The 26,506-nt window shown below is 34.6% G+C and overlaps 1 protein-coding gene across 4 annotated transcripts in view; it reads left to right on the forward strand.

The window, feature by feature from the left end:
* Positions 1-26,506, forward strand: part of CYLD (CYLD lysine 63 deubiquitinase) — a 69,743-nt gene that overhangs the window by 8,677 nt on the left and 34,560 nt on the right. The window contains exons 3-9 of one of the 4 annotated variants that reach the window (XM_036749275.1): positions 9,135-9,645; positions 11,211-11,513; positions 13,192-13,297; positions 17,002-17,010; positions 18,146-18,244; positions 19,973-20,089; positions 21,997-22,373. In XM_036749275.1, the coding sequence (XP_036605170.1) occupies positions 9,142-9,645; positions 11,211-11,513; positions 13,192-13,297; positions 17,002-17,010; positions 18,146-18,244; positions 19,973-20,089; positions 21,997-22,373 (1,515 nt within the window). In that variant the 5' untranslated portion in view covers positions 9,135-9,141. The remainder of the gene's footprint in view (positions 1-9,134; positions 9,646-11,210; positions 11,514-13,191; positions 13,298-17,001; positions 17,011-18,145; positions 18,245-19,972; positions 20,090-21,996; positions 22,374-26,506) is intronic. The other 3 variants (XM_036749276.1, XM_036749278.1, XM_036749277.1) reach the window with 3 other exon arrangements.

A 26,506-nucleotide genomic window follows, 5' to 3' on the forward strand; every position in this document is an offset into this window, starting at 1 on the left:
GAGGCTAGTGCAGGTGATGGAATTCCAGCTGAGCTATTTAAAATCCTAAAAGATGATGCTGTTAAAGTGCTGTACTCAGTGTGCCAGGAAGTTTGGAAAACTCAATAGTGGTCACTGGATTTGGAAGATATGAGTTTACATTCCAATCCTAAAGAAGAGCAATACCAAAGAATTTCAAATTACTGAACAGTTGTACTCATTTCACGCTTAAGATTCTACAAAGGAGACTTCAACAGTATATGAACAGAGAATTATCAGAAAAGCAAGCTGGTTTTTGAAGTGGCAGAGGAACCAGAGACCAAATTGCCAACATTTGCTGGTTTATGGAGAAAGTAAAAGAGTTCCAGAAAAACATCTGCTTCTGCTTCGTTGACTTTGCTAAAGTCTTTGACTGTGCGGGTCACAACAAAATATGGCAAGTCCTCAAAAAGATGGGAATACGAGATCATCTTACTTGTCTTCTGAGGAACCTATCTGTGGGCCAAGAAACAATAGTTATAACTGAACGTGGAACAACTGATGGGTTTAAGATTGAGAAAGGAATATGACAAGGCTGTATATTGTCACCTTATTTATTTAACTTAAATGCAGAGTACATCATGTGAAATGCCAGGCTGGATGAGTCAAAAGACAGAATTAAGGTTGCTGGGAGAAATATCAACAATCTCAGATATGCAGATGATACCACCCAGATGGCAGAAAGTGAAGAGGAATTAAGAAGCCTCTTGATGAGGGTGAAAGAGGAGACTGTAAAAGTTGTCTTGAAGCTTAACATCAAACAACCTAAGATCTTGGTAACTGGTCCCATCACTTCCTGGCAAATAAAGGGAGAAGAAATAGAAGCAGTGTCAGATTTTATATTTCTGGGCTCAAAGATTGCTACAGATGGCAACTGCAGCCATGAAATTAAAGGATGCTTGCTCCTTTGAAGGAATGCTGTGGCAAATCTGGATAGCATACTAAAAAGCAGAGACATCACCTTTCTCTCACAAATGACCATGTAATTAAAGCTATGGTTTTCCTGGTGGCAATGTATGTCTGTGAGAGTTAGACCATAAGGAAAGCTAAGCACCACATAATCAGCACTTTCAAACTGTGGTGCTGGAGAAGACTTTTGAGAGCCCCTTGGACAGGAAGAAAATCAAATCAGTCAATACTTAAAGAAATTAATTCAGGCTGTTTACTGGAAGGTCAAATACTGAAGCTGAAGCTTAAATACTTTAGCCACAAAATGAAACCATAGGACTTATTGAGAAGGACTGCTATTGGGAAAGGTTGAAGGCAAAAGGATAGCAGAGGATGAGATGGATAGATAGTGTCATGAAACAATAAACATGAATTTGGGCAGACTTCAAGAGATTGTAGGGGTCATGAAGAGTTGGACATGACTGAACAACAACTACAAGTGGCTGAGGTAAAAGGAAGATAGAGGTCGTAAGAGTTAACAAGGTTGTTGAATTAGAAGGTCAGGATGTTGAGAGGAAACCAACATGTAAATCAAAGTCCACAAGTTTAAAGTTTGGAGTTGGGGTACTGAAGAAGAATGTGACCTGGTTGACAAAGGAGGGAAAGTGACTTGTAGATCAGTAGAGTGTAGCAGCAAAGATCTGTACTTATTGACAGATAAATGGATGGACTGAGCCTTGGAGAGGGGAAAGTTGAGAAGTAAATACAGTAGAAGGGAGCCTGAAAGTGGCAGTGAGGAGAAAGGAGTATGCTTTATCCAGAGGTATATTCTGAACCTTCAAAGATTAGTTCTTTTCAGTATTTTAAGTATTAACTCCTTAGAAACTGGTAATTTGAGTGTATGTGATAACTCTCAATCTGAGAGGCAGTTGTGATATAGTGAATAGAAAGCTGGCCTTGGATCCACAAAAACCACCTGGGTTTGAGCTCCATCTCTGATACATATATACATACTGCCTATGAGACCCTGGAGAGTCACTTCACCTCTCATTGCTCTAGGAAATTCTTAAGACTATAAATTGCAGAGAAGGTCCAGATCTCTGTTGCTAGAGGGAATTTCCTCATTTCTAGAGTTCCCTATACCAGTGAAATCACAAGTCCAGTCTCTATTCTTCATTCTCAGTGTACATATTATAATATTCAATTAGAGCTTTCCAATTTCCAATGCTGGAGAAAGAGGAATTTATTATATTTCCGTAATGAGATGGTTAGGTTATATTTTCGAATTCAGAAAAATAAAGCATGATTAGTTTGGGGAAGGAAAAAATTACCTGTGATAGCCAGATTAGTCAGGTAAAAGTCCTTTGGGATTTGATTATTTTTTGTATAGACTTAGGATTTCATTGGTGAGGAAACTCCTACTGAAGCAGATCTCCAACTGACGTGAAACTTAGAAAAAGGTGTATTATCATTATTAGTTGTCTTGGTCTTAAATGTGGCTACGTCTAGTTAGCTTTAAACAAAGGCAGTTGCTATATGCATGTGACATCTTGGACTGTGTATCTTCCACTGTGTTATGTACAGTGCCAAGAACGTGGTAGACATTCAATAAATAATTTTCTTTCAAATTTAAACCTAACTTTAATGCAATTTTCATTAGCATTGCTTTGAATAATTCTGAAATATTAGTGGCAACTATCACTTAAACTCCTTAAACTCTTAGTTTACAAAGCTCTTTGTGTTGCTTGGTATTTGGCTTGTTTCTGTATTTTATGCAAGAAAGGTATGAAATTAATTAATACATTATTTGTAACATGTAATTAATATATTACTCTGTTATACTATAGTTCCAAAGTTATAAGTAGCGTTTGCCAAAGTTATTGAATTTCTGACTGCTTAGAATTTTCCCCACATTTCATATGTTCAGTAAAGTGCAGGTCTTATAGTTACCAAACCTAAATTTTACTTAAAAATATTTAGAAGAGACCTTAGTCTTTCTTGATAATGTTTTCTGCATATATGCATATACGTACATTTACCAACAATTGCTCTAATATGAACTCATTCCCACTTATCCTAAGTGGAAAAAGAAAAGCCATGTTTATCATTACCTTTACCATACATTTTCTTATTTAGTACTTGGAGACTGTACCTCTTCTGTAGATCAGTCCCATTTTCTCTAGATTGGAGATTTTTCAAATAATTTTTCTCCCTCATCCTACCAAGATACAAGTATATTTAAGAAATTCCAAGCAAAGAATATAGTTATACAACTAATTTTTAATACAGCTTCCTAATGACACAATGAGGCAGGTAGGTGGCTCAGTGGATAGAACTCTGGGCTTAGTCAGGAAGACCTGAGTTCAAATGTGAGCTCAGACACTTACTCCCTGTGTAACTCTGGGCAAGTCATTTAATCTTTGTTTGCCTTAATCTACTGGAACAAGAAATGGCAAACCACTCCCATATCTTTAGTAGGAACAACCCATGGACAACATTGACATGCTGTGGTCTGCAGGGTCATGAAGAGTCAGACAAGACTGAATGACTAAACAGCAACAATGACACAACAGTAAATTTAGTAACTGAAAATTTTAATTTGGCTAAATGTCAATAATGTATTAGTGTTTGCAGACGGTTTCAAATTGTGACTTGGAATGTTTAAGATAAAGAACTGTGAATTATGAGAATTGTTTATGTATGTAAGCTTCCTTACTTTTAAAATAGTGAAAATAATGTTATAGTTTTCACAATTAAGTTTGAACTTGACTTGCATGATTTCTTTTAAAAATGCTACCAGATGCTACAGTAGCTATATTTAAATCCATTTCAATAGGTGTATATGTATACAACACACACTTCAAAAGGATAATAACACCTCAGCTTATCAAGATGTAACCTTAGTTTGCATGAATCTGAGAACCCTGGGGCTTGAGGGGAAAACGGGAGAAAAATGATCCTCCAAGAATATTCCATGAACTAAAAAATGCCTACATGTTTTAATTCATGAAAAACCTCCTCAGGCCTTCTCTCAGAGCCTTTATATTTTTGTTTTTCATACAAGGCTTAAAAGCTTACTTATGTAGCTTCCTATCTCTGCATAGCCCAAAAGCTGCAAATTAAAAAGAGAGAGGGCTGGCTTCTAGAGGAAGGCAGGCAGGAAAAGGTGACAGTCAAATGTCAAAAGGGAAGATAGAAAAACTGTAAAAAGCAGAATCCCATGCTCAGATAAAATTAATCTGTAGCTGTTCAACTTATGGGCAGTATATCCTAATGGTCCTTGAGTTGGTTACTATATAATAGCACAGTGTCACAATTCATTCACAAAGATGACCCCCAGTTATCCTCAAAAAGTTTAAATTAATGTACCTTCTACTCTATTGAATAAGACATTGAACTGTATAATACATTTGTGAGAGTTTCAGCTTCACGTATCTGGAGAATTGACTTGTGGAAATACCTTATTACCTGACAGTGCTTTAAAAATGGAGTACGTTATGCATATATTTGCTTGGCCTTTTTTAATTTGATTGAACTCAAAATTTTGATTATTGCATTTCATAAACGAGACCCATTCAAGAATTAATCAGATCTGGAAATATGGGGGTACTGTAAATTATGCAGAAATGAGAAATGGACATTTGCATCATAAGTAAGAGTAAAACAAATACAGTAATATACTGAGCAGCTAGGTGGTGCAATGAGTAGAGAACAAGGCCTAGAATCAGGATGACTTGAATCCAAATTTGGCCTCAGATATTTTCTAGCTGTGTGACCTCGGGCAAGCCACTTATCCTCTGTTTTCATCAGTTATCTCATCTTTAAAATGAGGATAATAATAGCATTCATCTCTCAGGGTTGTTATAAGGATCAAATGAGATGATATTTGTGAAGAGTTTAGCACAGTGCCTGGCACAGTGTAGGTACTATGTTAGTAGTGTACACCTAGTTAGTAGTAAGTTAGCTGTTATTATTGTTGTTTCTCAGGAATTGAACAGCCACTTTATTATAAAGAAGCTATACACAGACCCTATTTTTCTCATCAAAGCCTATGAATTTGATCTATCAAAAATGTTCTAGGTATTAAGCCCCCAGTAAAATAGTAATGAGGCTATATATTTTTACTATTTCAAGTAGGCCTTTTATGATATAAATTAATTCTGTGGCTGTTAGAAAATGAAAAAAAAGTTTAGGTGTGAAATGTGTAAGATTAGAGAAATGATACTTGTGATTCAGAGGTGAAATGTTCCATTGACCAAAATATGACATGCAAAAAATTAGTTGTGGTTAGTTCAGGATATGTAAGAGCCATGTGATCTCTAGTAAATCATATCACCTTTTGGGGCTTCAGTTTCCTCTTATGTAAAGTTGGGTTGAGAGTGGGACAGGAGTTAAATTGAATGGAGATAATGTCCTTTCCAGGTCACATTCTTTGATTTTTGGAAGGTGAATTCCCTGGTCCAAGATGAATATGTGTGCCCCTTCTCTCTTCCTCTACAAACACATGCATATAAAAATTACAAAATCTTTAACCAGTGTATGTATAGTATTAGTAACCATCACTTAATTACATAGAAAGTTTATAGAGTACAGATGTTAGACTTTTTTTAAAAGTATGAACTTTTTATAGGTTTCATGTTCAATCATAAGTTTACTCTTATTAAGTCTTAACAGAGTTAAATGTTTTCTTGTTTTAAAACTTAGAGAATTTGATGATTATGTTAATAAAAATTTAAAAAATTTCTACATAGAAGATGGCGGCTGGAAAGCAGGGACTTGTGTGAGCTCCCCACCAGGTCCCTCCAAAAACTTATAAAAAATGGCTCTGAACAAATTTTAGAACTGAAGAACGCACAAAATAGCAGAGGAAAGCAGGGATCCAGCCCAGGACAGCCTGGATGGTCGCTGGGTGAGGTCTATCATGCACGGAGCTGGGAGTGGAGGGGAGTGGAACTCAGCATGGGCAGTGGCAGGACCAACCAGACCAGGAGCCAGGCAAAACAGGCCCTAGTGCCCTGAATCAGTGACCTGTGGCAGTTATCAGACTTCTCAACCCACAAACACCAAAGACAACAGAGAAGGTTAGTGGGAAAAGCTGTGGGGACAGAGTGAAAAGAGTTCCCGGTTCAGCCACTGCCCTGGGGACGGCGGGGGTGGTGCAGCTACAGAACTACAGCTGCAGTTGCCAGCCCTAGGCCCACCTGGTGGGAGGAACTAAGTGGTGGATCAGAGCAGAGGATCAGAGCCGGAGTGCAGAGTCGCGGTAAGATCTGAGTCAAGTCCAGGTTGGTGGTTCTTGGGGAAGGAGGAGTGCTGGTATGGCAGAGCTGGCTGTAATAACTCTGAAATCAACAGCGCATCCCCTCAAGCTTGGAACAAAGTACTCTTTACTCTACAAGCAGTCATACCCTGCTGAAAAACTCAAGAGTCAAGTAAGTTGGCTGGGATCATGGCCAGGTAGCAAAAACGCACTCAGATTCAGTCTCAGACTTTGAAATCTTTGGTGACAAAGAAGACCAAAACGTACAGCCAGAAGAAGTCAACAAAGTCAAAAGCCTCCCAGAAAAACATGAACTGGTCTCAGGCCATGGAAGAGCTCAAAAAGGATATGGAAAAGCAAGTTAGGGAAGTAGAGGAAAAATTGGGATGAGAAATGAGAATGATGCAAGAAAACCATGAAAAACAAGTCAATGACTTGCTAAAGGAGACCCAAAAAAATACTGAGAAAAATATTGAAGAAAACAACACCTTAAAAAATAGACTAACTCAAATGGCAAAAGAGCTCCAAAAAGCCAATGAAGAGAAGAATGCCTTGAAAGGCAGAATTAGCCAAATGGAAAAGGAGGTCCAAAAGACCACAGAAGAAAATACCACCTTAAAAATTAGATTGGAGCAAGTGGAAGCTAGTGACTTTATGAGAAATCAAGATATTATAAAACAGAACCAAAGGAATGAAAAAGTGGAAGACAGTGTGAAATATCTCATTGGAAAAACCACTGACCTGGAAATTAGATTCAGGAAAGATAATTTAAAAATTATTGGACTACCTGAAAGCCATGATCAAAGAAAGAGCCTAGATATCATCTTTCAAGAAATTATCAAGGAGAACTGCCCTGATATTCTAGAACCAGAGGGTGAGGTGGAAATTGAAAGAATCCACAGATCGCCTCCTCAAAAGGATCCCAAAAAGAAAACTCCTAGGAATATTGTTGCCAAATTCCAGAGCTCCCAGGTCAAGGAGAAAATACTGCAAGCAGCCAAAAAGAAACAATTTGAGTATTGTGGAAAAACAATCAGGATAATACAAGATCTAGCAGCTTCTACATTAAGGGATCAAAGGGCTTGGAATATGATATTCTGGAGGTCAATGGAGCTAGAATTAAAACCAAGAATCACCTACCCAGCAAAACTGAGTATCATGTTCCATGGCAAAATATGGACTTTCAATAAAATAGAGGACTTTCAAGCTTTCTCAGTGAAAAGACCAGAGCTGAATAGAAAATTTGACTTTCAAACACAAGAATCAAGAGAATCATGAAAAGGTAAACAAGAAAGAGAAATCATAAGGGACTTACTAAAGTTGAACTGTTTTGTTTATATTCCTACATGGAAGGATGATGTGTATGATTCATGAGACCTCAGTATTAGAGTAGCTGAAAGGAAAATGCATATGTATGTGTATGTACATATATATATGTATATATGTGTGTGTGTATGTATGTATATATGTAGGTATATATACACATATATATGTATATGTGTGTGTATATATATATATATCTATATATATATATATACAGAGAGAGAGAGAGAGAGAGAGAGAGAGAGAGAGAGAGAGAGACAGAGGGTACAGGGTGAGTTGAATCTGAAGGGATGATATCTAAAAAAATAAAATCAAATTAAGGGGTGAGAGAGGAATATATTGAGAGAGGGAGAAAGGGAGAGATAGAATGGGGTACATTATCTCACATAAAAGTAGCAAGAAAAAGTGGTTCTGTAGGAAGGGAAGAGGGGGCAGGTGAGGGGGAATGAGTAAATCTTGCTCTCATCGGATTTGACCTGAGGAGGGAATACCATACACACTCAATTGGGTATCTTACCCCATAGGAAAGAAGGAGGAAGAAGATAAAAAGGGGAGACGATAGACGGGAGGGCAGATATAGGGGGAGGAGGTATTCAAAAATGAACACTTTCAAAAAGGGACAGGGTCATGGGAGAAAATTGAATAAAGGGGGATATGTTAGGAAGGAGCAAAACATAGTTAGTCTTTCACAACATGAGTATTGTGGAAGGGTTTTACATAATGATATGCATGTGGCCTATGTTGAATTGCCTGCCTTCTTGGGGGGGGGGGAGGGAAGAGGGGAGAGAATTGGGAACTCAGAGTTTTAAAAACAGACGTTCAAAAACAACAAAAAAAAGTTTTTGCATGCAACTAAGAAATAAGATACACAGACAAGAAATTTATCTTGCCCTACGAGAGAAGAAGGGAAAAGGGGATGAGAGGGGAGTGGGGTGACAGAAGGGAGGGCTGACTGGGGAACAGGGCAGCCAGAATATCTTGGAGTGGGTGGGAGGGTTGAAATGGGGAGGAAATTCATAATTCAAACTCTTGTGAAAATCAATGCTGAAAACTAAATATATTAAATAAATAAAATTAAATTAAAAAAATTAAAATTAAAAAAATTTCTACATAAATTTTAACATTTCAAGATTTTTTCCATCATCTTTGAATTTTACAAATTGAACTTGTTTGTAAGTACAACCATACTAGCTTTTAACCTACTTGATGTTACAATAAGGTATGCCACTTATTTCCTGAGTCAGTTATTTAAAATGGCAAAATTATACTTATATATAAAATATATGTGACCATGTGCCTGTGTATTGGGACATATACATTTATTTATAACACATATGTAAAAATCCTTTTGTTTCTGAATTTATCTGAAATATTCCTAGGATAACATCAAGTGCACACATGTTCACAATCATAATAAAATGTAACTTTTATCATAGTTTATGTTGAAAAAAGTTAAAAATTTCTTTTTGCTTGTCCTCTAGGCTTTTTGATTTGGGATATTTTTAGAAAATGGACATCACTTTTCTAAAACCAAAGCTTGAGACTTCCAGTGAAGGTGTTTTTTTCTTCCTTGGGGGGAGGGGGAGATATTTTACTGCAAATATGTTAGTGATTCCTTTCTCTTGAATTAATTTTTCAAACTTAGAATCACAATGAATTCAGGCTTATGGAGCCAAGAAAAAGTTACTTCACCCTATTTGGAAGAACGGATTTTTTATTTGCTTCTTCAAGAATGCAGTGTTTCAGACAAACAAACACAAAAGATTCTTAAAGTACCAAAGGGGAGTATAGGACAATATATTCAAGATCGTTCGTTGGGGCATGCGAGAATTCCTCTTTCTAAAGGCAAGAAAAATCATATTGGATTAAAAATTTTGGAGCAGCCACATGCAGTCCTGTTTGTGGATGAGAAGGATGTAGTAGAAATAAATGAAAAATTCACAGAATTGCTTTTGGCAATTACTAATTGTGAGGAAAGATACAGTCTGTTTAAAAACAGAAGCAGACTAAGTAAAGGCCTCCATATAGATGTGGGATGCCCTGTGAAAGTACAGCTGAGATCCGGGGAAGAAAAATTTCCTGGAGTTGTACGCTTCAGAGGACCCTTGTTAACGGAGAGGACAGTGTCGGGAATATTCTTTGGAGTAGAGTTGCTGGTAAGTGTGACAAGCAATTTTGGAATGTGTAGTGTGTTTTGTTTTTGTTTTTTGGTGGGGGGAGGGTGGTGAAGGGGAGAAGTATATAGTTAAAAATAAAATAAGCACAAGAATTCTGTGTCTTAATTGTCACTCTTCTTTAGGGTTGTATTTTTCCCCCCAGGGGTATATCGAGTTCTTTTAGTGCCTGATTGTTAGGACCAAAAATGTAACGCTATATTGGACCTTCCAGAATGATGTACTTTAAAGCTATAATAGAGAACACAGTTAAACGTAAACAGTAGTTAAAATCTTGTCTCTGAAGTTTCTGATACATTTGCCCATTTAAAAAAATGAATTCTAGTAAAACTGTACCAGAATTGCAAACTAAGTGATCAATTAAATAAATTCCTAAGTGTATTAAGAGGAATCATCGATGTATTTCTTAGATACCATTCTCTCTATTATATAAATCATATAGAAGTTATGTGAGTCAGGAAGACCTGAGTTCAGATGTGACCCTTAATAGCTGTGTGACCCTGGGCAAATCGCTTAATGTCTGTTTGCCTCAGTTTCCTGAAATGTAAAATGGGAATAATAATAGTACCCACCTCTCAGGCTCGCATCCAGGGAATAATGTTTGAAAAAAGAGCAGCAATTCCCGGCATATAGTAAAAGTGCTATATGAATACTGGTTTTTACTACTACTACTACTACTACTACTACTACTACTACTACTACTACCACTACCACTACAACATATGAGCTGGCATATGGGGATAATCTGGACAAAACTCTTTCCTATAAACTGTAGCAGCTTAACAGTTGTCCCACCTGGGACTATCTGGGAAAATCATCTTTAAATCATTTCTTCTAGGAAGGCAGAGAAGCAGCATGGTATAGTAGAAAGAGTACTGACTTGATTCAGAAAAGCTAGATTTTAATCCCAGTTCCTCCTCTCACTAGCTGAATGAGCTTGGATAAACCACTTAATTCCCTGATGTTTGAATTCTTCATCTGTAAAATAAATTTAATAATACCTACCCTTCTCATGTGTTAGTTTTGAAGATTAAAAGAGGTAATGTACATGAAAACTCTTTAAAAACTGATTTTATACACATGTAAACATGCAAGTCAATTATTTTACTTAATATTAGTGGTTATTAAAACTTGCTAGATAATTATTCAAATATTTATTACATTAATGAGGGTATCATATCTTACAAAGCTAAATGCCAATTATACTTTTCAATTGTATGAGCTTTGCATTTTTACCATTTTGTGAATTGAATCATTTATATTTACCTGTTAATTGTTAAAAAATGATTAGAAAAAAAGTTTCTTCACAGATATTGATTTAGTTCTTTTGATACTGTCAAAACTATGAAACAATTCCTCCATTCATAATAAATGCATTGAATTATAACTTTTACTGTATTTTCTATCTACGGAAAGGCTTTTTGACTTCAGTCAGGTAACTGTGTGAGCTTTAGACAACTGTCACGTATTTTTACTATTTGCATTTGGACTTTTCTAAAATTATGTCTATATTACCTGTAGTAATCTTTTTCTCTCTTTAAATCTAGGAGGAAGGTCGTGGTCAAGGTTTCACTGATGGAGTTTACCAAGGGAAACAGCTTTTCCGATGTGATGAAGATTGTGGTGTCTTTGTGGCTTTGGACAAATTAGAGGTTATAGAAGATGATGACAATGCATTGGAAAGTGATTATGCAGGCCCAGTTGATATGATGCAAGTTGAACTCCCTCCTTTGGAAATAAACTCCAGAGTTTCTTTAAAGGTTGGAGAAGGTATAGAATCTGGGACAGTTATATTCTGTGATGTCTTGCCAGGAAAAGAGAATTTAGGATACTTTGTTGGAGTTGACATGGTAAGAAGCTCTAAGGTTTAATTTTTGAGGGGTTTGAATGTGTATTAGTTGAATGTCCAAGCTGCTTATTAAATCAACAAGGAAACTGCCTATTGAATATTTAAGGTGGAACATCCATGGGGGATGGTTTTAAAAGTGTTTTCTAAGTGTAACTGACTTTGGGGAATTTGAATGTTGAAAGAAGTCAGGAATGTAGGTTATATAATAGAGTCTATTCTACCTAGTTTGTGACATTGATTAATACCTCTACTTTAATTTATCAAAGTAACTTTGTGCCTATTTCATCATATTATATTGTTTTCTTTCACTTTTAATCCAAGAGTGTAACTCTGTGTTTGTTGTCTGTTATTGAGGCATTTCTCCACTTTTTGGGTTAAGATTTGGCTTTAATGAAAAGTGTCATGTTGGTTTACTTACATAGCATTTGCTTTTGAATATGAGAAAATGCCATGTAATATAAGAACAAACACTTTAGAAGAAGTAATTTTGAATATCGCTGTTGTTTTGAGGTAAGAGTAATAAAGAAATAAACCTATAATCAGAACTAATGTATTCCTACATGGAAAATTTAGTTTTACCTCTAGCATTATTTACCTAGGAGAAAGGAAAGAAGACTAAAAGCATGCGTTTAGTTTTTCGGTATAAATGAGACTTGTTCTTCATCTCTCTACTAAAAGAAGGAAAAGGATTTCAGCTTCAGCATGGAAAATTTGTTAGACATAAGAAAGAATTTAATATAGAACTATGAAACCTCTGGATGAGAGGTTGTAGAATCTTTACTTTTTATATTTTTATTTTAGAAAACCTGACTTTGGTAGTTTAGGCATAGTTCTTGATGAACAAAAGGAAGATCTTGGCTTTCCAAGTCTTTCTGGTCTTATTTTCAATTGATTCTGAATGTACTATATTAGAAATAGTAGTAAATAAGTATTTATTATATATTTACTATATTCAAGGCACCGCCCTGGGTATTATGAGGTTATATATAAGATAAGCATCTTCCCTAGGAGGAGCTTATTCCCTATTTGGGGAAACAGAACTGAAATACTTGCTATGATAAAATTGTTTCAAAGCATAAATGCAGAGTAAGACATATTATTACTTTGATAGATAGACTTGTGATCTCATCAGTCCATCCAGCAGTGCAGATCTTAACACATCTGTGCTCTCTCATATTTTTAAACTATTATTTATGTTGCACATTGAATATTAAAATGAAAATTTTATGTTTAAATTTAAATATTTAAATTTAAAATATTAAAAAGTACTAAAAAGATGTTAACAAGTAATCAGAATGGGAACAATTTTAATCATAGAGTTATTTCTGGAGGAGGGAAAAAATCTAATTTTGGAAACAATTTTTATCCAGATTATTGTTAATGTTGTTAAAACATGGTTATGCAGAAATATACTATTATACACTAAAATGTGAAGAAAAATTTAGATACCTTGCTCTATGGATTTATTACAGCAGTTCTTAGATTGCATTTTCTAAATTGTGCTGATAGTCCTTTTATAAAAGCTTTTCATATTTTATCAATTTTCCTCTTAAGCCTAAAAGGTGAAATTATTTAAAGAAAAATTTCTGGGATAACATAAAACTGAAAATGTAAATTTCTTTTTCAGCATTTTTTTTTAATAGGAAGAGTTTTTAGTATGTTTTCATTTTTATTTCTAGGATAATCCTATTGGAAATTGGGATGGAAGATTCAATGGAATACAACTTTGTAGTTTTGCAAGTGTTGAAAGTACACTTCTGTTGCATATCAATGATATCATCCCAGGTATGTTTTATATATTTATAAAACAGCCAATATGTTTGAAGTCCCAAACCTTATTGTAGCTTTCCAATTTGCACATGCTTCAGCTTTTATTTTTTATTACAGTACTATAATTACACAAGAAGTTTTTTTTTTGTTACCATGAAACAAATGACAAAGACTGCTTTTACTTTTTAGAAGTACCTTCACCATTAATCTTTGCTTATATTCCAATTATATTATGTTTAATTCTCCGTATTTCTACAAGGATTTTAAACTTACACTGTTTGTAAATAATAAACAGCCCAATTTGTGGCTCTCTTTCTCTCTCTCTCTCTGGCTAGTGGGAGGAAGGGGTGAGGATAGTGGAATGAAGGAAGCAATTTCTACAGCAAATTCTTTTACCCTAGTACTTATCCTCTCTGGGCCAGCTATAAAGTACTTTGGACATATTAAATGTCTAATTATAAAAATACTAAGTCTTAACCTTGCTTTTTGTGTTTCTGTTGTATAGAATGTTATCTTTAATGTTAACATAAAACCAGAGGTTGAGAATATTTATTGAGGTATGTCACATTGCAAGCAGCGACTTGGAGTTTTAGCCAATGAGAGGCTCTGGATATACTTGGTATGGAAAGATTTGAAGGTTACACAGATTACTTGTTTAGCCATACTTACTGTCTGTGTGACTCTGGATAGGTCTCAATGCCCTGGCTAATAGCTCGAAAATTGTAAGTTGCAGAGAAGATGCTGACCTGCAAAGGTAGAAAGAATTTGTCTCTGAGTTCCCTTTACTAATGAAGTCTCAGGATCAGTCCTTATCCCTATTTCTAAGCAGCTGTTCCTATAGTGATATGTTGTTTCTAGTCCTCCTATGATTAATAACACCATTGGGCAGGCAAGCTGAAACAATTTTTATGCCAGTGGCCCTAATGCTATTTTTGGCATGACTAAAACTTTTAAATTGCTTCTCTATTTCTTTTCTGTGCCACAGTTTTTTCATTTATGAAATGCAGGAACTGAATTAGGTAATTCTTAAATTTTATTCAGCTGTAACTTTATGACAAATTAATCAGCTCCTAATGTTTGGTCATTCCTTTTCTGACAAGTAGTATTTAAGGAAGCTAAAGATAGGCAAGACCTTAAAAAAACTGCAGTACTTTTTCACTAGGTTTTTTAGGTTACAAAGGTGGTATGAGACAAATGGTTGCCGTATCCCATTTTTGCTTTATAGTCTGAGATACTTTTATGTACTTAAATTCTTAAGATTCATTTTTTTACTCCAATAGTTAGAATATTGGCTATTCCTTTCCTGTACTTTTGGAACAAGAATTTTGCATTAGAGAAAAACATTCTCACACATTTTATGTTTTCACTGATAACATTTATTTTAGCTGAGACTTGAAGGAAGTCAGGAGGTGTCTGACAATTGGTCATGCTGGTTTTTCTTATTAACTTCAAGGAAGCTCCTGGCTTCCCAAACAGATGCAGCTCAGGGAACTGTCATGTTAAAACAAAACATATCACAATATTAAAAAAATAAAAATGATGAAATTGGAAAAATAATTCATCATTAGTGCAAAAGTTTTTTATGAATGCCATTTTAAGTGTAAATTCAATTTTTTCTTAAGTTCTAGAAGCTCTGCTATTTGATCATGTTTATTAACAAAAGTCAATAAACATTTATTAATTACCTACTATGTGCCGGAGATCCAAACAGGAAAAAAGAAAGGCAGTCCCTACCCTCAAGGAGCTTATAATCTAGTGGCGGAAGACAGCGCACAAAAGGAAGCTCTAAGGAGTTGGGAGATTTACCAGAAGTGGTGTACCAAGGTAGATGAGATCTTACAAGATGGTGAGGTTCTTCCAATAATGGACTTCCTGGGGCTTGGTGGAGAAGTCAATTAGAAAAGTAATGTAGCCAGGTGAGAAATGAGATGTCTGAGCTGAACTCTTCTCTCCTTAACTGGAGGTTTGGAGTTCATGGCAGCCAATCAGAGAGTCAGCGAATAGTGATGAGGTGCAATGAGACCTTTCAGGATGTTGAGGTTATCCCAATAATGAAACATTAAGATCATCTCAACCAAAGTGTAATATTTCTTATAAAATATACAAACATATTACTTTTATTTAGGATTTTTAATAGCAACTGGTAAATTGAATTAATAAGATAGAATGAGTCAGGGGAAGGTGTGCCAGGTTTGAAGTTAAAGGACCTGAGTTCCTATCCCAGTTCTGTTACTACCCATGTGACCTCAGGCAAATCACTACCTTAGTTTCATTATCTGTAAAATGAAGACTGGACTAGATGAGCTCTCTAAGGTTCTTTCCAGTTATATGTCTCTTATCCAATGCTATTCTTTAAGATTACATGGTTAATTGTGAGCTTTCTGAACCAATTCAGAAGCATGTTCAAGGGTTTATAGCATACTTTATTTTTTTTCTATATTTTATGGAAATAATTTTCTGACTGGATTTTTTTATTGCTAAGAGAGAGAAAAGCTGATTTTGTTAAACTTAGCCTACTTTGTTTAAATTTCTTTGATTTTTCTTAAATTTAAAAATGAATACATATTGAGGGCACTAAGAGTCTCAGGAAATTGTCCATTTTTAGTATATATTTTAAGGAAGAAAAAGACAACCAAAATGTGAAGTTTAGCTCATGTATAATTGATAGTGTTTTCCTCAGCATAGAACACTCCAAGTATAGAAGAAAGATTTGAAGTATTTTCTACTCTGCATCATCTGTGTTTCAGTATAGTTTTCCATATTCCAACTTGGTTTGAAATTTAAATCATCCAAGAGTTTTCAGTAGCAATTAACTGTATTTCTTTGCTATCCCCTCCCCCAATATACCATTTATATTTCTGTTGTGTACCTTGCTAATGCATTTTGTTCTTTACTATATTTTTTTTGTGTGGACCTTAAATAAAGAATAATTGTCAGGTATTTGGCATTATATTATTAAATGTTGAGTACATGCTTTCTTTGGGAATCAAATATCAGACATATGAGCTGCACCTATGTTTGTCATCTTGTGAGACAGGGGCTATCACTGCTCCCATAGGAGCAGCCAATAGAAAGGAGAGGGAAAAAATGTAACAACAATTACTGTGGTAATTACTATTATTACTTTTAATTGTGTATGTTAATATATAATGTGTATATGTTATATGTTATGTACTTGAGATTGACTGGCTTTTAGGGTCTTTTACATCGGTTAATTGTCTTTAATAGTAAGAACTATTTATTCTCAGTCAATTTCCCTGGTATATTTTGAAGCTTGTGCCATTCTGATATTTTCTGCACTTGAAAATCTATGATATGCTATACCATTTACTATATTGGGAGAACCTAAGGAAATGTCTTTTTTGCTTTATTTGATTAATATTGTGCTTAGCATTTTTTCTCTTTTATTTGTCATAGGTTTGATATAATTTACCAGTTTAATTAGTGAATTAAAAAAAATCTATGCTGCAATTTACTTAAAAGTTCAAACATCTAGTTGAGGCTAATTACTATAGTAAATGCAGTGTGGTACTTTAAAATGTGTATTTTTTCCTCAGTGGAAAAATGACCAACCATTACTTGGAGCTAATTAATACAATATGATTTCCTTTTATCCCATTTTTAACATGACTTTTCCTTGTGTTAAAATGTAAATTTTCCCCATTTTTTCTTATCTTCCAAAATCTACCTTGGATGATACAATTTGGGCTGATTTACAGCTTTATCAGGTATGATTTTTAAGTGTTATATACATCTTGTGGAATGTGATGTAGATTTTTCTCAGAGACAATATTTCCATATTGAGTTTTTCACAGATTCCTTTTCTATATATTGAATATTTAACTCAAAATAGAATTTATGATATTGTACTGGTCTTGGTGCTAAATGTGACTTTGTAAAACTTTACAGTTATTTCTTAGAATTACATTAGGAAATCTGCTACAAAAATTATTATTGTCTTTGGATGCTAACTTATGTGCATATGCCTTTGTGTTTTACTTATTTCATTTATATCTATATTTATCACACATGATTAAATTCTGAATAATTTTAAAATCCCAAACTATGCATGAATTTTTATTTGTAATCTTAAATACGAGACTGAGCATGTTTACAAATGGCTAACCTTTGAGAAGATTATGTAGGAATAACATTTTCCAAACATTTATTAAGCTATGTGCCAGACACTTGCTAAGCTAAAAGAAAGACAGTCTCTGCCCTCAAGGAGCTTATCCTCTAAGGGGAGAAAGACAACATACAAAAGGAAGCTAAAAGGGAAAGTGATGATGAAGTGGAATACCAGGGCTGATGAGATCCTGAAAGTTCTCAGCAATGAGCTTTTCAGGGCATGGTGGAGAGATCAGCCAAGTCCAGAAGTAGTTCAGCCAGACGAGAGATGAGTTGTCTGAGCTAAGCTCCCTCCCTTAAATGGAGGGTTTGGAGTTCATGGCCCCACCTTCCAGTCAGAGAGGCAGTATAACTTAAGGATAAAACACGGAACACTAGATGTAGAGTCAGAAGACCTGGGTTCAGATCCTGACTTTGCTCTTTTATTAGTAGTATAAATCTGAGCAAATAATTTCACCTCTCTGTGACCTCTGTTTCCTCACCTTTAAAGTAAAGTTAGACTGAATGAACTATTGTTTCTTCTGACTATAACTTCTTGTAATAGACTCTGAAGGTAAGGTGCTTTCTGTATTTTTGGTGGAACCCACAAAATTGTAAATTTGTGACAAATTGACCATATAAATAATTGACTTTTGTTTGTTCTACTCTAGAAATAGTTTTTGCTTGATTTTTACTGTTTTTGCTTTAATACACTTCTTAAAATTGAAGACTTTAAAAATATATCTAATGTTTCAGATAGTGTGACACAAGAAAGAAGGCCTCCCAAACTTGCGTTTATGCCAAGAGGTGGTGGGGATAAAGGTTTATCCAGCCATAGTAAACCAAAGGCTACAGGTATGCTTTAATAGAATGAGAGTTTCTTTAACATGTGATTCTGATGTTAGAGACTAACAGAGGTCAAGATTGAGTTACTTATTTTTAAGCAATACATTGACATTTGTGGTAATGGAAGAAAATTCTGTGTGAAACTTTTGACTTGAGGCTAGGGTCTTCAGCCCTTTTAGCAGATGAAAATGCTTACTGTGGTCTAGGTGGTGAGGGATACAACTATTGCTTGAGCATAATCAACTAGGTTAAGTTTTAAGGCATGTCAATCAAAATTGACTAGCTTTGGGTACCTTTGACTTAAAACATTGTTAATACAATTTGGAATTGTAAATTCAGTGGTTTAAAAATTATTATTTGTTATAATACGCGTACATAATGCTTTCTGCATGTACATTGTGCTTTATTTGTATGCAGCATTCACAGATGTGTTATTTTGCATGAGATGAAGTATTTTAATGATAATCATATGAACTTTACTAACCAAAAATAGGACAGATAAAATTCTGGACCTCCAGAATATATGGGCCTTTTCCTTCCCAACACATCTAGCCACTGACCATAGAAACTCCTTCATACTGCTCTCCTGTTGGATGTGTATTATGTATTTGTGGAGGTATCATGTGGGTGGTAGTTACATGTCAATTAGCTGAGTCTTTTTAAAATATTGAAAAGTTGCGTGAGATTCTTAACATAGGGCCAGGATGGGATCTGTCAACTAAATAATGCTATTTTAAATCATTTTAGAGGGAAGTATATTGTAAAGGTACTTTGGGCTACAAAAATGCTTCAAAGCATGTTAGACCTTGTATGATCTTGGATCCTATGTGATATTGACTGATCTATAACTCAAAAAGGATGTGAAACTTTTGTATTGTGTCGGACAGTTCATTACTCTTTAATAGCCCCCCCCCCCAGTCTCTCTCTATATGTGTATATGTACACACATATCTTAATTCTATCTATATACGTGCTTAATTGTGTTGGTCTAATGACAGACTTCTAAAGTACCAAAACTGAAACTACTTTGTATAATTATTGACTGGTTTATCAAAGAAAATCAGATTTTCAATAGATCCTGGAGATTTCACTAGTTTTGACTCCTCAGGGATATGTTCTGCAGGTTAGGGATCAGGCAGGACTAGTCTGTGAACATAATCTTTTTGACATTGCTTGTATAATATTGGTCTACTTTTCCTTCAGTGCATGAAGAAACTAAGAAAGGAATTTTGTAACCTATAGTTTCAAAGGCTGATTTAAAAAAATGAAATCAGTTACTGAATCTTTTCTTTGTTTTCATGTACCCATAATGATGAAATAGGTTATAGAAAAATTGATAAGCCTAGAGTTTTTATGTAAATAAGAAACTGTTTAAAATAAAGTGCTAATAGACCCAGTTTCTTCACCTGGCATTAGGAAAGGCTGACTTTTCCAGTGAAAAATTGTGTGCAAAAAAAAAGAACTATTAAAAACCAATTTGGTTACAAAATAATATTGACCAGGTTTTTCTTGACTCCCTTCTCCCATTTGACGCTTGGGCATACAAATCTTTTGGCATTACCAAAATGGTGACAAAGTTTCAAAACTGAAAACAACAAAATAATGTTGTGTTTGTGTATCTATTGATTGTGTAATTGGTTGTTGACTCTGTATGCATGTGGCTCTACATAGCTTTTTTTCTTTCTTTCTTTTCACCAAATCTTGGAGTTTTAAAAAGGAACTTCTCTTGATCCATAGGATCTACCTCAGACCCTGGAAATAGAAGCAGATCTGAATTATTTTACACCTTAAATGGTGGTTCTGTTTATTCTCAACCACAAACCAAATCAAAAAATACATGGTACATTGATGAAGGTAATTTGGAATTTTTTTAAAGTTTTTTTTTTCTTCTTCTAGTAATACTATCCATCTTTTAGCTCATTAGGGTGGAAAATAGAGTGACATTTTTTCCCCTCTTTTTTTTCAATTTAGGTAGTTTTTTATAAACAAAATGACTAGGCCACAATGAACACTGTATTAATATTTATAAAATGAAAACACTGGCTTAGATTTGGATTACTTTTGAAATTAATTAAGGCAGTATTTTAAAGTATACAATAATAATTTTGTTTTCCTTCTTTTTTGGTTTATTTATTCGAGAAGAGGAAAATCTGAAAAAGTAAGAAACACACACACGTACACACATTTCAGCTGAAGACAAACTTTGATTATTGAAATGAGAATAAAAAATACAGTAGAATCTTGCAGTATTGTCTAAGCTAAATCACATTCTCTCCAAATTGGTACTATATATGAGACTGATATTTCATGATTAGCCCATAAGGTGAGTGTGTTAGTCCAGTTGGTATTAAGTAATCACAAGCAGTGATCCCATGAGCAAACTCTATTATTGTTTTGATATTTTTGTTCCTGAGATAACTTGGTTTTCTGGTATCATTTATCATTCTGCAATATTAGGGGATTTGTCTGAACACTTCGGAGAAGTCATCCCCACCCTTCCCTAGGCATTAAATTTCGTGCCTACTGCCCACCTGCCATATTTGAATTAGTAGGTCCAAGAGCATTGCTCTTCTCTTCTGTAGGACATTTCAGGGATAGAAAGTCCCTTTGTTGAGAAGTTATACCTATTGTAATTGTTGTTTAGGGCTTTTTTTTTTTTTACTTTGTATGTGCCTACCATCCTACCATAAAATGAGTTTATTCATGGATCATCTAAATAGTGTTACCTCTATTTTAAAATGCAGCTACATTTCAGGAATTTTGGGAACTACGTGGTAAATAATTTATGATTGTCTTTAGGAGTTTGTGAAGAAAGAAAACTTTGAAAGATGTGTCCATGTGTAATTCTGTTGAAAGTTTAAATAAGCATAGATTTCTTTCTCTTTTGGAAGATCATTCTGCATTTTCAAGTATTAGAGAACCAAAATCATCCTGTAACACATTTTATAAATACACCTTAGCTATTCTAATTTTGCTACTTTTTGGCACTACATTTTGAATACTTTTGTAACAAGCCAATTACATTATTATGTATCAATAGCGCATGTGAATAAATTTGATTTTGACTTCATTTTCTTATCTCTTTTTCTCTTATAAGATTTGTTAATGCTTTTTCTATGTGATGATCTTTTCCAAGGGCAAGAAATTTTAATAAAACAAATGATTGTTCCAATAATTCAAGGAAGGTATATTCTTTTGTGATCTCTGTGATTTTATCATGGATCCATGACAAAAAAAAAAACCAAACCCAAACAATTCTTCATCTTAATGCTTGTTTATCTGTGTTTTACTAGAGCTAGGAAGTCTCTACTTTAGCTTACCCAAAATGATTTCTGTTAGAATTTGGTCAAATATAATTAAATTCATGAAAGGTAATTTTATTTTTAAGAAGATGAAGTTGAAGAAAATGTGTGAAATCACACCCACACCCACATACACACACACACACACACTCTAAACAAACTCAACACACACATACACACGCACACACTCACTCACTCACTCTAAACAAACCCAACTAAAAAAAGAGCCCTAAAAAACTCTACTGAAATTTGTCTTTAATTAGAAAGGAGTCCTTTGAGTTTTGGTTGCAATATAATAGTATTATAGTAAATTATTTTGGTTTTATGTATGAATGTATATAAGATGTTTTGTATATAGTGGATTCAATTATGGAGGATATAAAATTTTTTTTTAAAGATGTAAGAAAAAATATAATACTCGAGTTGATTTTCTAATTAAGAGGAACTTATTTTTTATAGTTGCTGAAGACCCTGCAAAATCCCTGACAGATATATCTCCAGATTTTGGACATTCTTCACCACCTCTGCAGCCTCCTTCTATGAACTCTTCAACTGAGAACAGATTTCACTCTTTACCGTTTAGCTTGACAAAGATGCCAAATACCAACGGAGGTATTGGGCATAGTCCTCTGTCTCTGTCTGTTCAGTCAGTGATGGGAGAGCTAAGCAACTCTCCTGTCCAGGAGAGTCCACCTTTGACTGTACCTTCGAGTAATTCACATGGTCTTGAAGTAGGCTCGCTGGCTGAAGTTAAAGATAATCCTCCTTTCTTTGGTGTAATCCGTTGGATTGGTCAGCCACCAGGACTAAACGAAGTGTTAGCAGGACTGGAACTGGTAATATGATTTGACCCATAAAACTTCTTTCTTCTTTTCTACATGGGGCTTTATATAGAATTTATTTGTTAAAATGGGCAAATACTACCTATAACTGTCAAAATGATATGTGTGTATGTGTGTGTGTGTGTGTGTGTGTCTGTGAGTATGGTCATTTAAAGCAGTTTATTTTTATTCTTACATTGGCTTCTGTTGCCCAATATATTTTAAATATAATTCTCTTTTCTGATACTTTGTATTTGCTCAGGGAATGTAAATTAATTTTGGTATTGGTCTAGGCAATTACAGTTAGGAAAGTAAATATGTCACACCATTCCTTCCTTTGCTTTGGCAACCCTTTTTCCCTACAACATTCCCCAGAAATCCCCAACGTAAATCACCCTATGATGCATTCTAACACCAAATGTAAAACAAAAACAAAAACAAAAAAACTTGGGATCATTCATTTTTTAAAATTTTTTAATTGGGTCAGGAGAATGGGATTAGTCAATAAAACACAAGTTCCAATTTATAGGATTCTTGAACAAGAAATATTTCCTAGTTTAATAAAACATAGTTATAGGACTCAGGGTAAGGTAAAGGTTGTTAAAGTTTGCTTCTTCAGACAGAATAGTTTTCCTAAAATAATTTAGTTCTTTTTTGACCACTCCCTTCAATACTTCTCCTTTCCATCTGGTCAATACCACTCCAACTTCTAAAAATTGAAGTAATGACAGAGGTTTCTTATTTATCTTAATCTGATTGTTACTTAAATTCTTTCAGTGTGGATTAGTCAAGGGCCCCTTGCCCTTGTCCATTGCCCTACTTGGCTCAAGGGAGAAGTCTTTCTTGAGCTGTTCAGAGAGGAGGGCAGGAATTTTTTTGGACTTGATAGTTAAAGAAAGACTAATAAGGTTTCTCTTTCAGATTAAAGACTTCAGACTAGGATAATTTTAAAATGCTTTCTTGATATTTCTGAAAGAGTGGTAGCCTTGTCTGCTTACATACATGAAGTCTACTTTAACATCTTTGCATTTAGAGTGAGGTAATTATAAAAATAAGCTTTAACATATAGTCCATATGAATTTCCTTGATAAGAATAAATTGCTACTTTTAGTAAATTAACTCTTTTGTGCCATTAAAATATTAATTTGTACATTGAGAATTCTTATTCGTTAATAATTGTCTCTATAGGCAATTGTTAACCCTATTGCTTCTGCAGAACTCTACTTCAGTGCCTCATTATGGCATGGAAGTGACCCTGGGTTTCTAGAAGTTGTGCCAGCAGAGCACAAGGTATGGAAAGTTCTACCATGCCTGAAGTACTTACAATCTTAGTAATAGACTGTATCTGCTTCCTGAGGCCCAGCTTAGATTAGTATACAGAGGTCATCACCAGTAGACTGGCCACTTGGTTATAAATTATTTGGCCATGGCATCCTACAAAATAAAGAAAATATAAAATGACTGTCACTCCAGTGTAGCTCTTCTCCACTCTGGAAGGACCGTGGCATAATGGAAAAAAGAGACAGGGTTCTGAGAATCATACAGTTTTTAATTTGTCTATTAATATTAAAGTAGCTATAAGCACTGCAAATGTTAGAGCCTTGTCTGGTGACCAACTAAGAAACTGGGCAGACTTGTTTACTAATGTCAACCTCGACGTTTTCAGTATAAATGAAATCAGAAGACAAAGAAGTCACATAAATGGAAGGACAGTTCACAATTTTTCCTAGGAAAGGCAAATAAGGAGTTGGTAGAGTTGGTTTTATACTGTATCTGAAAGCAATAAGAGACATTTTGGTTTCTTATATTGCAGTGTTTGTGATAAGCATTTGTGAAAAGGTCATTATGAAAATAATTGCAGCTTATGTAATGTCATCTGTTAAAGATGATAGAAATTCTACAAAGACCTCTATGTGACCCTCTGAATTAAGTGAACATATATCTTAATACTCATTGACTTCAGTACAAGGGTAGGCTTAAGGGAGAGTGGTAAAAAAATGTTTTTTTGTTCAAGAATAAGAAAAAACAAATGTAGATTAGGTAAAAGCCCCAGATCTATATGTCATAAATACTTTCTTTGAGAATAGAATCAGCAAATGCTAGATATGGCAAACATCAAATAACATCAAAAGTGAGATTATATTTTAATGACATGAAAAGAATCATTATTGCTTGTTGGATTAGAGCTGGGAGTCATTCATAAATAAACTATCCCTATACACTCAGACCACTGACTTGTTAGAATAAAGAATAAAAATTGGAAGATGTTACACAGTTTAGGGAACTCCAGCTTGACCTATGTAAACAAACTTTTGACATCAAAAAATAAGAAATGGATAAAAGACAGATTTATACACACTATCCTTATTTTCTGAGGAAATTCAACCCATGTAAATCAGTCTCCACAATTAGGAGACCAAAAGCCTGGAAACCACATCAACACGCAAATACTTGAACTCCTAACTAAGCAGAAAGGTATGGCAGTCAAAAGCAGCAATGGCTTAGAATATAAATTTATTGTAAAATCTTAAGGATGATGATGGAAGATTATGAACAGTATTGCCTCATAAAACAGTGAGAAACAGTGAACAAAGATCAAGTTTAAAGAAAACTTGGTTTTAAAAAAAACTTTAAGCTAAAATCACCCTAAGGGCATTTAAGGATGAAACTAGAAGTTCAGTAAAGAGATGGAAAATAGAAAAACAAAAAAGATCTGTCGAGATTTTTATAGCAAACTTTTTTCCTTATTAGCGACCACAGAGCCACCACATTGTGACTCTAACATTAGTTCTCAATATGCTAAAGAGCAAATAGAATGGAAATTCCCAGTGCTTGTTGATGATGATGAATAAAACAGAATATTCATTAGAAATGTTTTAAAAAATCTTGTCCAACAAGGTATCTCACATGCATATATCAAAATTATGTGAGATTCCTTGAAATATGTATCAACAAAGATAACTTTATTCAATCCTCTAGTGATGCTTGCTAAAGGTGTTTGCCACAGTCATGGAGGATGCCCAGTGCAGAGTGCAAATGGAAGAGAGATTCCCTATAGATGGTGAGATATTCCAAATGCTCCTGTTTGGGACAGTTTTATACTGGTAGCATCAAGCCTTGGAACATTGTTGAGCCTTCCAAATAAAAACAATAATCAACATTAAAGGGTTCAGTCTTAAGTATCTTCCCAGGAATAACCAAGTGGATGAAGAATGTCTGTTGTCCAAACTGATAACCAATTGAGTTGACAACACATCTGCCTGGTCCTCAGGCTGATATACCTTGGATAGATTTTGTGGCTAGACAGCGAGCTGGGCCCAGAATTGAACAGAAGGATATTGGACTGGATTGCCTTTGCTCTTAATGACCTCAGGTTTATTCTTGAAACAGAAGTCTATTTTTTTAATTTTTAAGTCTTTTTTCATGGTCATTTTTTGTTTTTATATCACTTGCTTTTGAATTTTATACTCCTTCCCATTCATCAAGGCATTCTCTGTAACTTAGAATTTTGAAAAGGCAGGGGGGTGGGGAAGCAGTTTAGTTAAATCAATCAACATATTAGCCATGACTGATAGCATGAAATATTCCATACCTTAACAGAGCTGCATTTTCTCATTTCTTCTCCAGGACCAAATTTGGTCATAATTACACAACATTAAGTTTTTTTTAAATTCTTTTCATTTATATTTTTGTCATCATTGTGCACATTGTTTTCTTGGTTCTTATTACGTCACTCCACATCACTTCATATGTCTTCTCTTTGAATTCTCAATGTTTGTTATTTCTTGTGAAACTGTAATATTCCAAATAATTCATTTACCAAAATTTGCTTAGTCATTCTTTAGTCACTGAGTCAAACATCAGTATTCTCCCAGTGACACTGAATGGCTGTGAGTCATCAAATACGAGTCTCCAAAGAACTAGTTACAGGCTACCCAAATGACAATGGAGAGGTGCAAGGTGGACATGAATCCACCAATAACCTCTGACCGCTGAAGAATTCTGTGAGAGAAGCAGCAGAAAGAATGTTATCAGAGAGATATATGACCAGAAAAACAGGTGGACAGATCATAAGTTAAGAGCAAGGGAAAAACCAATGAACAGCTCAAACGATCCTTTGGTATGTCAAGAGATCTAGATAAAGCCTC

Source organism: Trichosurus vulpecula, chromosome 3 (assembly GCF_011100635.1).
Source record: "Trichosurus vulpecula isolate mTriVul1 chromosome 3, mTriVul1.pri, whole genome shotgun sequence".
Taxonomy (NCBI): Eukaryota; Metazoa; Chordata; class Mammalia; order Diprotodontia; family Phalangeridae; genus Trichosurus; species Trichosurus vulpecula.